At 36.5% G+C, this 12,517-nt stretch overlaps 1 protein-coding gene across 1 annotated transcript; it reads right to left on the bottom strand.

Moving 5' to 3' along the window:
• Positions 1-1,190: 1,190 nt before the first annotated feature.
• LOC103046930 (uncharacterized) lies at positions 1,191-11,470 on the bottom strand. Its single transcript, XM_049470047.1, has 3 exons — positions 11,175-11,470; positions 4,670-4,957; positions 1,191-1,450 (listed from the first exon to the last, which is right to left on the bottom strand). Exons 1-3 carry the CDS (start codon positions 11,245-11,247, stop codon positions 1,191-1,193), a joined length of 621 nt encoding a protein of 206 aa, XP_049326004.1. The 5' UTR covers positions 11,248-11,470.
• Positions 11,471-12,517: the final 1,047 nt, after the last annotated feature.

Below are 12,517 nucleotides of genomic sequence, written 5' to 3' on the forward strand. Positions count from 1 at the left end.
TTTTTTTATTAGGAATCTTGAATATTTATTTTATATTCCAAAGTGGACCAAAATGCGGCTGTTTACTGGATTAATAATTTACTATATAAAATTTGATGTATATTGCAAAGAATTGCCAGTATTTTATGGAAATAGTCAAAAGTTATAATTTTGACCTTAACTGTATATGGTTACATGGTTTTATTGAACACAACATGTTAACATTCACAGTGCAGGGTGGAAAAAGTATGTGAACCTTTCAGTTCAGCTATAATATTCTTGGGATATCTGGTGTGAATCGCTCTCTTGAGGTCATGATGCCACAGAATCTCAATTGGGTTCAGGAGGTCAGGACTCTCCAGAAAGCGTATTTTCTTCTGTTGAAGCCGTTCGGTTGTTGATTTAATTTCATGTTTTGGGTCGTTTTGGGTTTTGGGTCCTGTTGCATCATCCATCCTCTGTTGAGCTTCAGTGGGCAGACAGCTGGTCTTAAGTTTAAATTTTTCTGCTGATGACAGAGATCCGACCAGACTCTGAGGCAGCAAAGCAGCCCCAAACCATGATGCCCCCTCCAGGACAGTCTAGGATTCTTCTTCACCTCATTGATCATTCTGTGCTGTGCTCTTGCAGTCATCTTTACAGGACTTTATACCAAGCCTAGGGAGAGTAGCAACAGCAGTGCTGAACTTTCTCCATTTGTAGAGCGTCTGTCTTATTGTGGAAACATGAACATCAAGGCTTTTAGAGATACTTTTGTAGCCCTTTCCAGCTTCATGCAAGTCAACGATTCTTGAACATAGGTCTTCTGAGAGCTCTATTGTTGTGCGAGGCGAGATTCACAAGAAGCAATGCTTCTTAGGAAAAGCAAACTCAAAACTGATGTGTGTTTTTTTTTATAGTGCAGGGCAGCTTTAACCAACACATCCAATCTCATCACATCCTGCATCCAATTAGCTCTTAGAAAAAGTCATTGGTTTATGGGTTTATATACTTTTTCCCCCTCACTGTGAATGTTAACATGTTGTGTTCAATAAAACCATGCAAACATATATATATTTTTTGTGTGGTATCAGTTTAAGCAAACTGTGTTTGTCTATTGTTGTGACCTGATGAAGATTAGAACACATTTAATGACCAATTTATGCAGAAATACAAGTAATCCCAAAGGATTCACATATTTTTTCCTGCAACTATATACCAGAAAAAGTTTCCTAAGCACACTTACGGTTACACTCAATTTCCACTGTTTTTCCAGAAGTCTCCACCTCACACGTCACTGCGCCATTACTGGTTATGTTGGCGGAGCCGTTTATGATATAGAGACCAGAATCTTCATCCAGCTTCCTCTGGAAAAACACTGAATGCAGGAACTTGGACTGACCGTTCAATCTCCATACAATCCACCCCTCAGGAGAACCCCAGGTGGCCTTACAATGGTAAAGGCCAGATTTGTACTCACAAGAAGCATCGGCTGCATGGAGACAGAACAGAAAAAACAGAGAAAAACAGCAGTATGTGAATCATCATTATGATCTACCAGAAGGAATATTTGCCTGAGGGCCATAAAGACAGTCTGTCAACCATTTCAAAACTAATACAACTCAGACACTCACAAAACAGGCTGAGAATTCCTTTAACTATTCTACAGTTTCTTAAATTTGCACACATTAGCTGAGAGCTAACATAACAACATACTGAGCTACCTATCACTGTAAAAAAGGGTATAATGGTACATTCTTGTCCTGTTCTGTGTCTGTGTTTTCCTGCCCTCCTGCTTGTTTATGTATCTTTCCTAACCACATGGCCCTCTCTGTGTTCTCCTTGTCTCCACCCGTGTCTCCAGTGCTCCCACCTGTGTTCATTTTTAGCCCCGCCTCCTTATTACCTGCCCCCAAGCGTTTCCTGTTTCATGTTCCCTCCATGTGTATTTAAGCCCCTGTGTTTTCACAGTTAGTGTTAGTTTGTTGGTTCTTATACATTTTATGTCTGTTTTGGGTTGTTGGTTTTTCTTTGTCTTTTTTGTTTTGTTTGTTTAATCTTTGTGTATTCTGTAGTTCTCTAGTTCTCATAGTAACCTGTCTGTTTACAGTTGCAAGAAAAAGTATGTGACCCTTTTGGAATTTCTTGGATTTCTGCATAAATTGGTCTTTAAATGTGTTCTGGTCTTCATCTAAATCACAACAATAGACAAACACAGTCTGCTTAAACTAACACCACACAAAAAAGTATATGTTTGCATGGTTTTATTAAACACAACATGTTAACAGTGAGGGTGGAAAAAGTATGTGAACCCTTAGGCTAATTGAAGCCAGGAGTCAGCCAACCTGGAGTCCAATCAATGTGATGAGATTGGATGTGTTGGTTTAAAGCTGACCTGACCTATAAAAACATACACTAGTTTTGAGTTTACTGTTCTTAAGAAGCATTGCTTGATGTTAATCATGCCTCGCACAACAAAAGAGCTCTCAGAGGATCTACATTCAAGAATTGTTTACTTGCATGCAGCTGGAAAGGTTTATAAAAAGTATCTCTAAAAGCCTTGATGTTCATGTGTCCACGGTAAGACAGACTGTCTACAATTGGAGAAAGTTCTGCACTGTTGCTGCTCTCCCTAGGCGTGGTAAAGTCCTGTAAAGATGACTGCAAGAGTACAGCGCAGAATGATCAATGAGGTGAGGAAGAATCCTAGAGTGTCAGCTGAAGACTGAATACAGAAATCTCAGGCACATGCTGACATTTTTGCTGACAAATCTACAATAAGGAAAACATTAAACAAGGATGGAGTTCATGGGAGGACACCACAGAGGAAGCCACTGCTGTCCAAAAAAAAACATTGCTGTGCGTTTGAAGTTTGCAAAAGAGCACCTGGATGTTCCACAGCACTACTGGCAAAATATGCTGGGGACATATAAAATAAAAATTGAGTTGTTTGAAAGAAACACACAATATTATGTTTGGAGAAAAAAGGCACAGCACATAATTATCAAAACCTCATCCCAACTGTGAAACATGGTGGAGGGGGCATCATGGTTTGGGACTGCTTTGCTGCCTCAGGGTCTTGACGGATTGCCGTCATCAACAGAAAAATGAATTCCCAAGTTTACCAAGAGATTTTGCAGGAAAACTTAAGATCATCTGTCCTCCAACTGAAGCTGAACAGAGGATGGATGATGCAACAGAACAACGACCCAAAACATAGAAGTAAATTAACAACCGAACGACTTCAACAGAAGAAAATAAGCCTCTGGAGAGTCCTGGAGAGACCTCCTGAACCCAATTGAGATTCTGTGGCATCATGACCTCAAGAGAGCGATTCACACCAGATATCCCAAGAATATTATAGCTGAACTGAAACAGTTTTTTCCAGGTCTGATCTGCAACTACAGGAAACGTTAGATTGAGATTTTTTCTGCCAAAGGAGGATCAACCAGTCATTAAATCCAAAGGTTCACATACTTTTCCCCCTCACTGTGAATGTTAACATGTTGTGTTTAATAAAACCTTGCAAAGATATAATTTGTGGTATTAGGTAAAGGAGTCTGTGTTTGTCTATTGGTGTGACTTGATGAAGATCATAACACATTTAATGACCAATTTATGCAGAAATCCAAGTAATCCCAAAAGGATTACATACTTTTTCTTGCAACTTGTTTAAACACTTTTGGTTTTGCTCCCATTTTTCATTAGCTAAACTCACAGATCTAAGAATTTTCCTACGTACAAAAAAGGATGTTTTCTCACAATTGGGTCTAAATCTGAGTTAGGGAGCACTTCTTCTTTGCTGAGATAAACCATCCATCAGTTACAGGTGTGGCATATCAAAATGCTGATTAGACGCACTGATTTTTACACAGGTGTACTCATGGGCTGGCCACAATACACGCTTTGATGTTAACAGCCCTAGTTTAAAGAATATGTAATCCTTAAAAACATTTTCTATTACGATAAAAATCGATATTGAATGCAATGTCTCCATATGATTTATCAATAGGATACCTTTTGATTTCTAGACCCTTTGCTGGCTAGCTAGCTAGCGACAGAGAAAATCCGTCAGGTCTCCATCGAGAATTGAACAGATAATGGAATAGCTGGTGAACCACCATGGGTTGGCAGTTTCGAACACAACCAGCACTGTTGCAATGCTTGTGCATGCTGGGAAAAGACCAAAACACCATTAGTGGGATTGAGAAAGTGTAATGTTAAACCAGGGGTCGGCAATACGCGTCCAGCGGGCCAGATGTGGCCTGCAAGCATGAAACATCTGGCCTGTGAGGTTGTTTGAACTATAAAAAATGATAATGAAAAACAACTGATGAGCTCTCACTGTCGCGCTTGCCGTGACTTTAGTTTCCGCCCGTTTTCATTTTTCTGCCTGTTTTTGGGCTCCCTATCTCCTTATAAGGGCGTTTTTTTTTTCCGGCTGTGTCCCAATTCAGCGGTAGCGGTAGCATATTGGATCATTTATTTATTTATATTTTCTTTTCTTCTTGGGTTTACCTGCTTTGAGGTCAACTGTTCTGCAATTTGGTTCAACAACCCTCTGGGCTGGAGAGCTACTAGTCAGTAGCACTCTAACCCATTACACTTCATTTTACAGAACAGAATTAATAATGGCTTGGAAAATATCTGGCCCGTGGTCAAACTTATTTGCCGACCCCTGGTATAGTGTCACCTCAGCATCTCTATTCACCTGTGACGTGTAGAGTTACAGTCTCTACGGAGAAACTGGAGGTCTGGTAGTAGCAGGAGTACTCTCCCTCGTCAGACGGCTGAACTCGGCTCAGGACCAGAGAGCAGTTGCTCTCCAGGACTCTGGTTCTCCCGCTGTACTGCTGATCTGCACTGGTTTCGGCTGAGTTTCTGCGATCACTGTACACTATGGTGATGCCCTTCTGCCAGCTGAGCAGTGAAGAAACGTGTGGGCAGCTACACGGTAGCATCACGCCCGATCCCATCCTGACTGTGATATTCCTGCCGTCTGCTGAGAGAATGTGGAAATTGAGAAATCTGGTGAAACCGTGGTTCAACAGTTCAGTTTTAGATTATTTTCTATTGCATTTTCATCCATATACACACAGTCTGCAGTTTAGAAATCACTCTGTGTTTCAGGGCTGAGTAACTCCAGACCTGAGTTCCCAGCACCGTTTGAAAGTTGGCCTACTGAAACACTCCTGCTTCACCTGCTAATTAACTGATGAGTTGAGTGAGGTGTGTTTAAATACGACAACTTCCAAACTCACTGTGGACCTACCCCTCAGAACTGAAGCTGTGCGCTCCTGAACTTTTCACTGTTTTTATTTGATTATCTCTTTGATTTGCAACTATAACAGGTTATGGAGGTTTTTAGTTTTTGATTTTGGCCAGAACCTACACAATAAAAAGTAAATCTAAAATATTCTACTGTTGTGTTATTGCAGTATTACTATAACATTATTTCTCATGTGTTGTTCATGTGTTTTTTTATATTAAAATATTGTGTAATTAAATTTTTATCACAATGTTATTACTATTGTGTAATTCCCTTGTTATTACAATGTTATTACTATTGTCAGTTTCATGTATTACCCTGTTATTACCGTGACTTATTGCACATATCATTACTAATTTGTTATTACAAAGTTATTACCATTGTGTTATTATTATGTTACTACATTATGCATTATACATCATTGATTACTAGTGTTATTACAATGTTTTTAACATTATGTTATTGCAATATTACTAGCATGTTATTTCCACTGTATTCCTACCATGTTATCACTCATGTGTTATTATCATTTTATTATAATCTATAATAGTGTTCTTGTTTTAAAATATCCTTGTTATTACAATGTTATCACTATTGTGTTACTACCATGTATTACCCTGTTATTACTTTGTGTTATTGCAAAGTTATTGCAATGTTATTGCTGTTATTATTACTAAATTGTTATTACAATGTAATTAACATTGTGGTATTACTACATTACTACAATTGTGTAATTAACATGTTCTTTCTATTTTTTTACAGTTATGTTATTTACAATGTTATTACATGTTATTACTTGGTTATTGCAAAGTTACAACAATGTAATTGCCATTGTTTTATTGTTTTGATAATTATAATTCCTATTAATGTTTTGATATTGATAATTACCATGTTATTGCAACATTGTATCATTGTGTTATTACAATTGTGTTATTAACATGTTATTGCAATTTTGTTACATTCATGTTATTACAATAATATTATTATAGCCTTGTAATTGTAACAAAGTGATAGCCATTGCTTTATTACAATGTTATCACTATCATGTTGTTACCATATTATTACTATCATGTTACCCCATGTTATCACAGTGCTATTGCTAATGTGTATTACCATGCAATTACCCAGTTGTTACTAATGCAAGGTACTATTGTGTAATTGCCTCTTAATTACAATGTGATTACCATTGTGCAAGTTAATTACAATGTTATTGCTTTGATATTTTGCCATGTCATTATATTGTTATTATTGTGATGTTATTACCACATTATTACAATGTATTACTTTTGTGTTACTGCATGCAACATTGTTACTATGATGCTATAATCATATTATTACAATGTTATTACTTTTGTGTTAGTGCCTTGTTCTTTAAAAAAATATTACTATTGGGTAATTTTTACTCTTATAGTTTTATAACTATTGTCTTATTACTGTGTTATTTACATTGTTTTATTGTACTATTGGGTTATTACCATGTAATTACTAATAAAGGGATTACCATGTTGTTACAATATTGGACTTTTTGTGCAATTCCCTTGTTCTTACAATAGTATTACTATTGGGTAATTTTCACTGTTATACTTTTATTACTATTGTCTTATTACTGTATTATTAACATTGTGTTATTACTATTGGGTTATTACCATGTAATTACTAAAGAGGCATTACCATGTTTTTACAATATTGGTCCTTTTGTGCAATTCCCTTGTTCTTTAAAAATTATTACTTTTGGGTAATTTTCACTGCTATACTTTTATTACTATTGTCTTATTACTGTGTTATTAATATTGTGTTATTTGTACAATTGGGTTTTTACCATGTAATTACTAAAGAGGCATTGCCATGTGGTTACCATATTGGTCCTTTGTGTAATTCCCTTGTTCTTACAATATTATTACTATTGGGTAGTGCTATTATCTTTATACAATGATTAACTGATATGCTATTAACAATCTTTTTTATTATTATTAAAGCATGAATAATAATTAGAAAAAGCTGAGAAAGAAGAAATGCATAAAAGCATAATGCTTTGCTTTGCTTGGCAACCACCCTAATAAAAGTTGAACAGAACATATTTTTAAGTGTCTGAGTCAGAGGGTGAATCCTATTTCTCCCCTTGGCCCTACCCCTTACTCCTACCCCTTCTTTTCGAGTGTAATCCTTCCCCTTGAAACGGAGTTACAAGGGGAAGGGGTAAAATCCTACCCCTAGGAATTGGGACAACCCTTCAAGCACCCGGTGAAAGGTGAATCTTATTGAAAATAGCCTCCATAATATACTAGAAATTGTATATCACACTGGTTCCCAACACTGGTCCTGGAGCAGGTAATGTGTTACAAAAACAATAAAATGTGCAAGAATATGGGTCCTCAGTGACAGAGGAATCACTGGTATATCACAATGACGTGTGTCAATGAACAATAAATACATAAATAAATAGCACTGATTTATGACCAGGCTACTAGCGGTGGTGTGTAGGTGACCCTGCTGGGCTGATGTGATGATAGCAGTGGAGCGCTAAAGTTCAGTAGCCTAGCTGCTGGTTAACTAGTTAACTTTAGGGCATTGTATGTGTACAGAAAGGGGGCAGGAGGTGCAGAAATTAATTAATATTGTCCATTCCTTAATTCCTCTGTGATGGGGAGCTGAAATTAGCTCTGATTATTTTTTATTTGATTTATTTTTTCCGTTCCGCCTTAAATGCGGTAGCGCCTGCCGTCTGTTGCACCATTTAAGGTGGAACGGGAAAGTTAGCTAGCTAGCTAGCTACCGAAACGAACTACTAGCGAACTTTTTATGCTTGTTACGAAGAATTCAGCCATAAAACATCAAAACTACAAAATAAACTAAGGTAATACAGTGCTAATCGTAATTTTTAACATGGAAAATACTTTCTTTGGTCGCTTGTTCCGCCATCTTGCCAGTCATTCTCATACCCCTCGGTACGAAGTGTGGGTCTGGAAAATCTCCATTTGAAGGGCTAACTAGCCCTACCCCTTACCCCTACCACTTCATCCTAACAGGAATCGGGACACCCCTACCCCTTGACGTGCACGCGCAAAACAGAGGGGTAGGGGTAAGGGGTAGGGCCAAGGGGAGAAATGGGATTCACCCAGAGTCCTGACTTGAACCCCGTTGAGATGCTGTGACAGATCTTTACACAGGCAGCTCATGCTCCACAAACTCTACAAAGCAGACAAATCAAAACAAATCACTTGAGATGAATATGTGAAAATTCCTTCAGACTGATGTGATACACCTGCTGTAGTTACTGCACATGTTTGCTGTTGCTACTGTCAACATTGACACAACCTGCTACTTGACTTTCACGTGGGCGGTGCATGTTTTCCAAAAATCATTGCCTGAATAATCATTAAAAACTGCAGTGTGTGGCCTGTTTATGCAGGGCTTACAAAAATACATACAAATAACATAATAAAAATATGTATTATCATTTGGCAAAGGGTGCACAAGTGATGTTTAAACTACACAGTTAGACAATTTTATATTAAATGTAATATAAATATAGCACATAAATATCTAGAAAATTTTCATGATTTTTCTTTTTAAATCTTTGGTTGTTCAGATCAGCAATTTTAGTTAAATATATCGTAGATATAGCAGAGGAATACAGTGATACTTGAGAAGTGAAAGTTTATAGGATTTACAGAAAGTGTGCAATAATTACATAAACAAAATTAGGCAGGTGCATAAATTTACAAAAAATTACAACAATAATTAGTAGATCCTCCTTTTGCAGGAATAACAGCCTCTAAACTCTTCCTATAGCTTCCAATGAGAGTCTGGTTGAAGCTTCTGGTTGAAGGTATTTTGGATCATTCTTCTTTATAAATCATCTCCAGTTCAGTCAGGTTTGATTCAGGTTTCTGATCATGAACAGCCGCTTTAAATCACACCACAGATTTATAATAATATTCAGGTCTGAGGACTGAGATGATCTGAGATGATCATTCCAGAATGTTGTACTTCCTGTGTTCCTCTGTATGAATGATTTAGTGCTTTAGTAGATTTTGAGCAGAGTTTAGTGTTTAGTGTTTAGGGTCGTTGTCTTGTTGAAGTATCCAGCCCCGGCGCTTCAAACTTCAACTTTCTCACTGATTCTTCAACATTGTTCTCAAGAATCTGCTGATATTGACTGAAATCCATGAGACTCTCAACTTTAACAAGATTCCCAGAACCTGCACTGATCACACAGCCCCACAGCATGATGGAACCGGCACCAATTTTACTGTGGGGAGCAGTAAAGTGCTTATGTTGAAATGCTGTGTTCTTTTTCCTCCATGCAAAAATAACCGCCCTCCAAATAACTCTAATCATTTTAGCTTCATCAGTCCACAGAACCTTACTCCAAAATAAAGCTGGCTTCTCCAAATGTGCTTTAGCTTTAGCATACCTGAAGCGACTCTGTTTGTGGCGTGTTCTCAGAAAAGGCTTCTTCTGCATTAATTACTCTCCCATACAGCCTCTCCTTGTGTAAAGTGTGCTAAATAGTAAATAGTGAACGATGCACAGTGACTCCATCTGCAGCAGGATAATGATGTAGGTCTTTAGAGCTGGTCTGGAGGTCTGTGATTATGTTGACTATGACTGTTCTCACCATCCTTCTCCTCTGATTATCTGAGATTTTTCTTGTTCTGCTACTTCAGGTCTTAACTAGAACTGAGCCTGTGGTTCTTCCATTTCATCACTCTGTTCCTCACAGTGGAAACTGATCAGCTGAAATCTCTGAGATTATTGAGCTTTTTATTTCCTTCCTCTAAAAACCATGATGTTGAACAATCTTTGTTTTCAGGTCATTTGAGAGTTTGAAAGTTTTGAGTGTTTTGAGGCTCCCATGTTGCCGCTCTTCAGAGAAGATACAGAAAAGAGGAGAAAAACTTTCTCTTTCTCATAACTAGATTTACCTGTGTGTGTAGGTCAAGGGTCAATGGGCTTACCCAACACAATTTTGTGTTCCAATAATTAGTGATACAGGTATTCAAATCAATTAAACGACACTTCCTTTAAATCCTACTTAATTTCTCTTCTCAAATATCACTGTGTTCTTCTGCTATATGATATATATTTAACTGAAATTTATAAAGAAAACTCATCATGAAATATATAAGGAGTCCCCCCTTTTTCCACACCACTGTAAACAAGAGTTTAGGCTACACAAAAATCCTATTTACCAACTAAATCATTTTTTTTTTATTTCACCTTTTTTATATTCTGTCATGCACGTGTCCACCCTGTATAGTGAAAATTAAAATGTGGTTGATCTGTCTCAAAGATTTTCTTAAAATATCCTAATTAACGTAATATTTTACCATAAAAGGTAAAACCATAAATAGGCAGCTTAAGGTTTACCTCAGCTAAATATGAATTATCCCAAAATGACAGGTTGAACAGTCTTTAACACATTTAAATAACAAAATATTTAATAAATAGCTAAAAAAAATAAGTAAAGGAATCATATAATAAATGCCTAAGTTATTTAAAATACACAAAAACATAAGGAAATCAAATAGAAATTTTGACCAAAGTTTGACAGTTTTGTCAATGTGTCAAAGACAAAACTGTAGAAAATATAGAAAAAAGTTATTTAAAGTGAAAATTAAACGTATTTCTCTATATACTGTATGTAATAATATTTTCATTCAGAGTAAATATTGTTAAAATGTTATTGTTTGGTTACACAGTGTCTGTATAGCATGTATATTGTTATATTCATAGATATATTGATATAGACCAAACTAAATAGTATAGTCGTTACACACAATAGATTTAAAGAATTAAAAATAATAATATGTATTAAAATCTGATACAGTTATTGGTAGAGACTCAAGATCATTATAGAATTACACAACTCACAATTTAGCAAAAAAAAAAATCTATATTTAATAACACTGATACTTATTTAATTCAGAATTAATTCACTTACCCGACACACACATTGAGATCAGCAGTGTGATCAGAACTGGACCAGATCTTCTGTTCGCTGAGATTTGATTCATTCCTGCATTTATTCACATTTAAGGAGTTAAAAAGAAGGAAAAATCCTGAGATAATGTTGTTAATGTTAATAATCCTTTCCTATCTTTTAAAAAGCTCTTCTTCTTTCCATTTCAGCTCAATCTGCTTTACAGAAACATCAGTAAAAGTAAAATCTCCAGAGTTAAACAACCGCAAACAACTTTCTTTCATACTTTCCCTCTCTCTACTCGGGTTTCTCGGGTTTCACTTCTAGACTGTGGTTTAGAACAGAAGCTCCGCATCAGAAGATCCACTGTATACGCCCCCAAATTCTTCTACTGTTATTCAGCCCCTTCCATCACTCTATCACTTTATCGCTCTATCACCTCAGAGACCTGGCATGTTTCGTCTGATGCATATCAGTCTGATCTAAAATGCTAATTGATCCAGAAAAAAAACACACACATTGTCTCTACAAAAACAAACACTGTCCTTAAAAGCATGGTTTAAAAGCACTCTCTGACCCTAGAAATTCTAGAAATTCCTCTTCTTGTATGAACTAAACTCTCTTTAAGGTTAAACAAAGAGAATAATGAGAAATATTAACAATTACCAACAGACTGTTAAAGCAATGCCCCAAAAACACAACAAATGTGAAAATAGAGCAGATCAAATTTAAAGAGTTTAAAGGAGAAATGCAGCTTGAAATGAACTTGTGTTGTTTAAATGCTAATCAAAGCAAATTCATGCTGTTTTCCAGATTTTTAAATAGTATTTTAAATTCCAGAACTATTACTACTCTGGCAGGATCCACCATTGAACGAGTCAGCGAATATAAATATTTCAGCATCTGGCTTGATGAAAAACTTTCTTTTAAATCCCATATTAACAAACTCGCCATTAAGTGCAGACAAGAGCTTGGATTCCTTTATGGGAATAAATTCTGTTTACCCGTGCATGCTGCAAAAACAAATAGTGGAGGCAACCATACTAGCAGTGCTGGACTCAATCTACCATTCTGCTCTGAGATTTATTACTGGTGACCCTTACAGTACTCACCACTGCAAAATGTTTTAAATGGTCAGCGTTGTGGTAGGGGGTGTTGGGAGGAGATACGTTTTAAAATCGTCAGCCTTTTTCAGGTCTTATAACACAGTAATTATATCAGACAGACACATGCCCTGATCTCTTTTACTCCAGAAGACATACGGCTGCTCAAAAATATAATAATTTAAAATGTAAGTTAGTAAAAAATTTACCAAGCGCCTGTTTTTATTTTACTTATTTTTGAATGTATAGACTTTAAATATA

This window comes from Astyanax mexicanus, chromosome 21 (genome assembly GCF_023375975.1).
Source record: "Astyanax mexicanus isolate ESR-SI-001 chromosome 21, AstMex3_surface, whole genome shotgun sequence".
NCBI classification, from domain to species: Eukaryota; Metazoa; Chordata; class Actinopteri; order Characiformes; family Acestrorhamphidae; genus Astyanax; species Astyanax mexicanus.

Bases quoted from the DNA above. Each gene is read 5' to 3' on its own strand.
- LOC103046930 (XM_049470047.1), bottom strand. From the start codon at position 11,247: ATGAATCAAATCTCAGCGAACAGAAGATCTGGTCCAGTTCTGATCACA. The intron at 4,958-11,174 runs GTAAGTGAATTA...TTCTCTCAGCAG, and splicing joins GATCTCAATGTGTGTGTCGG to ACGGCAGGAATATCACAGTC. The intron at 1,451-4,669 runs GTGAATAGAGAT...GTCTCCATGCAG, and splicing joins TGTAACTCTACACGTCACAG to CCGATGCTTCTTGTGAGTAC.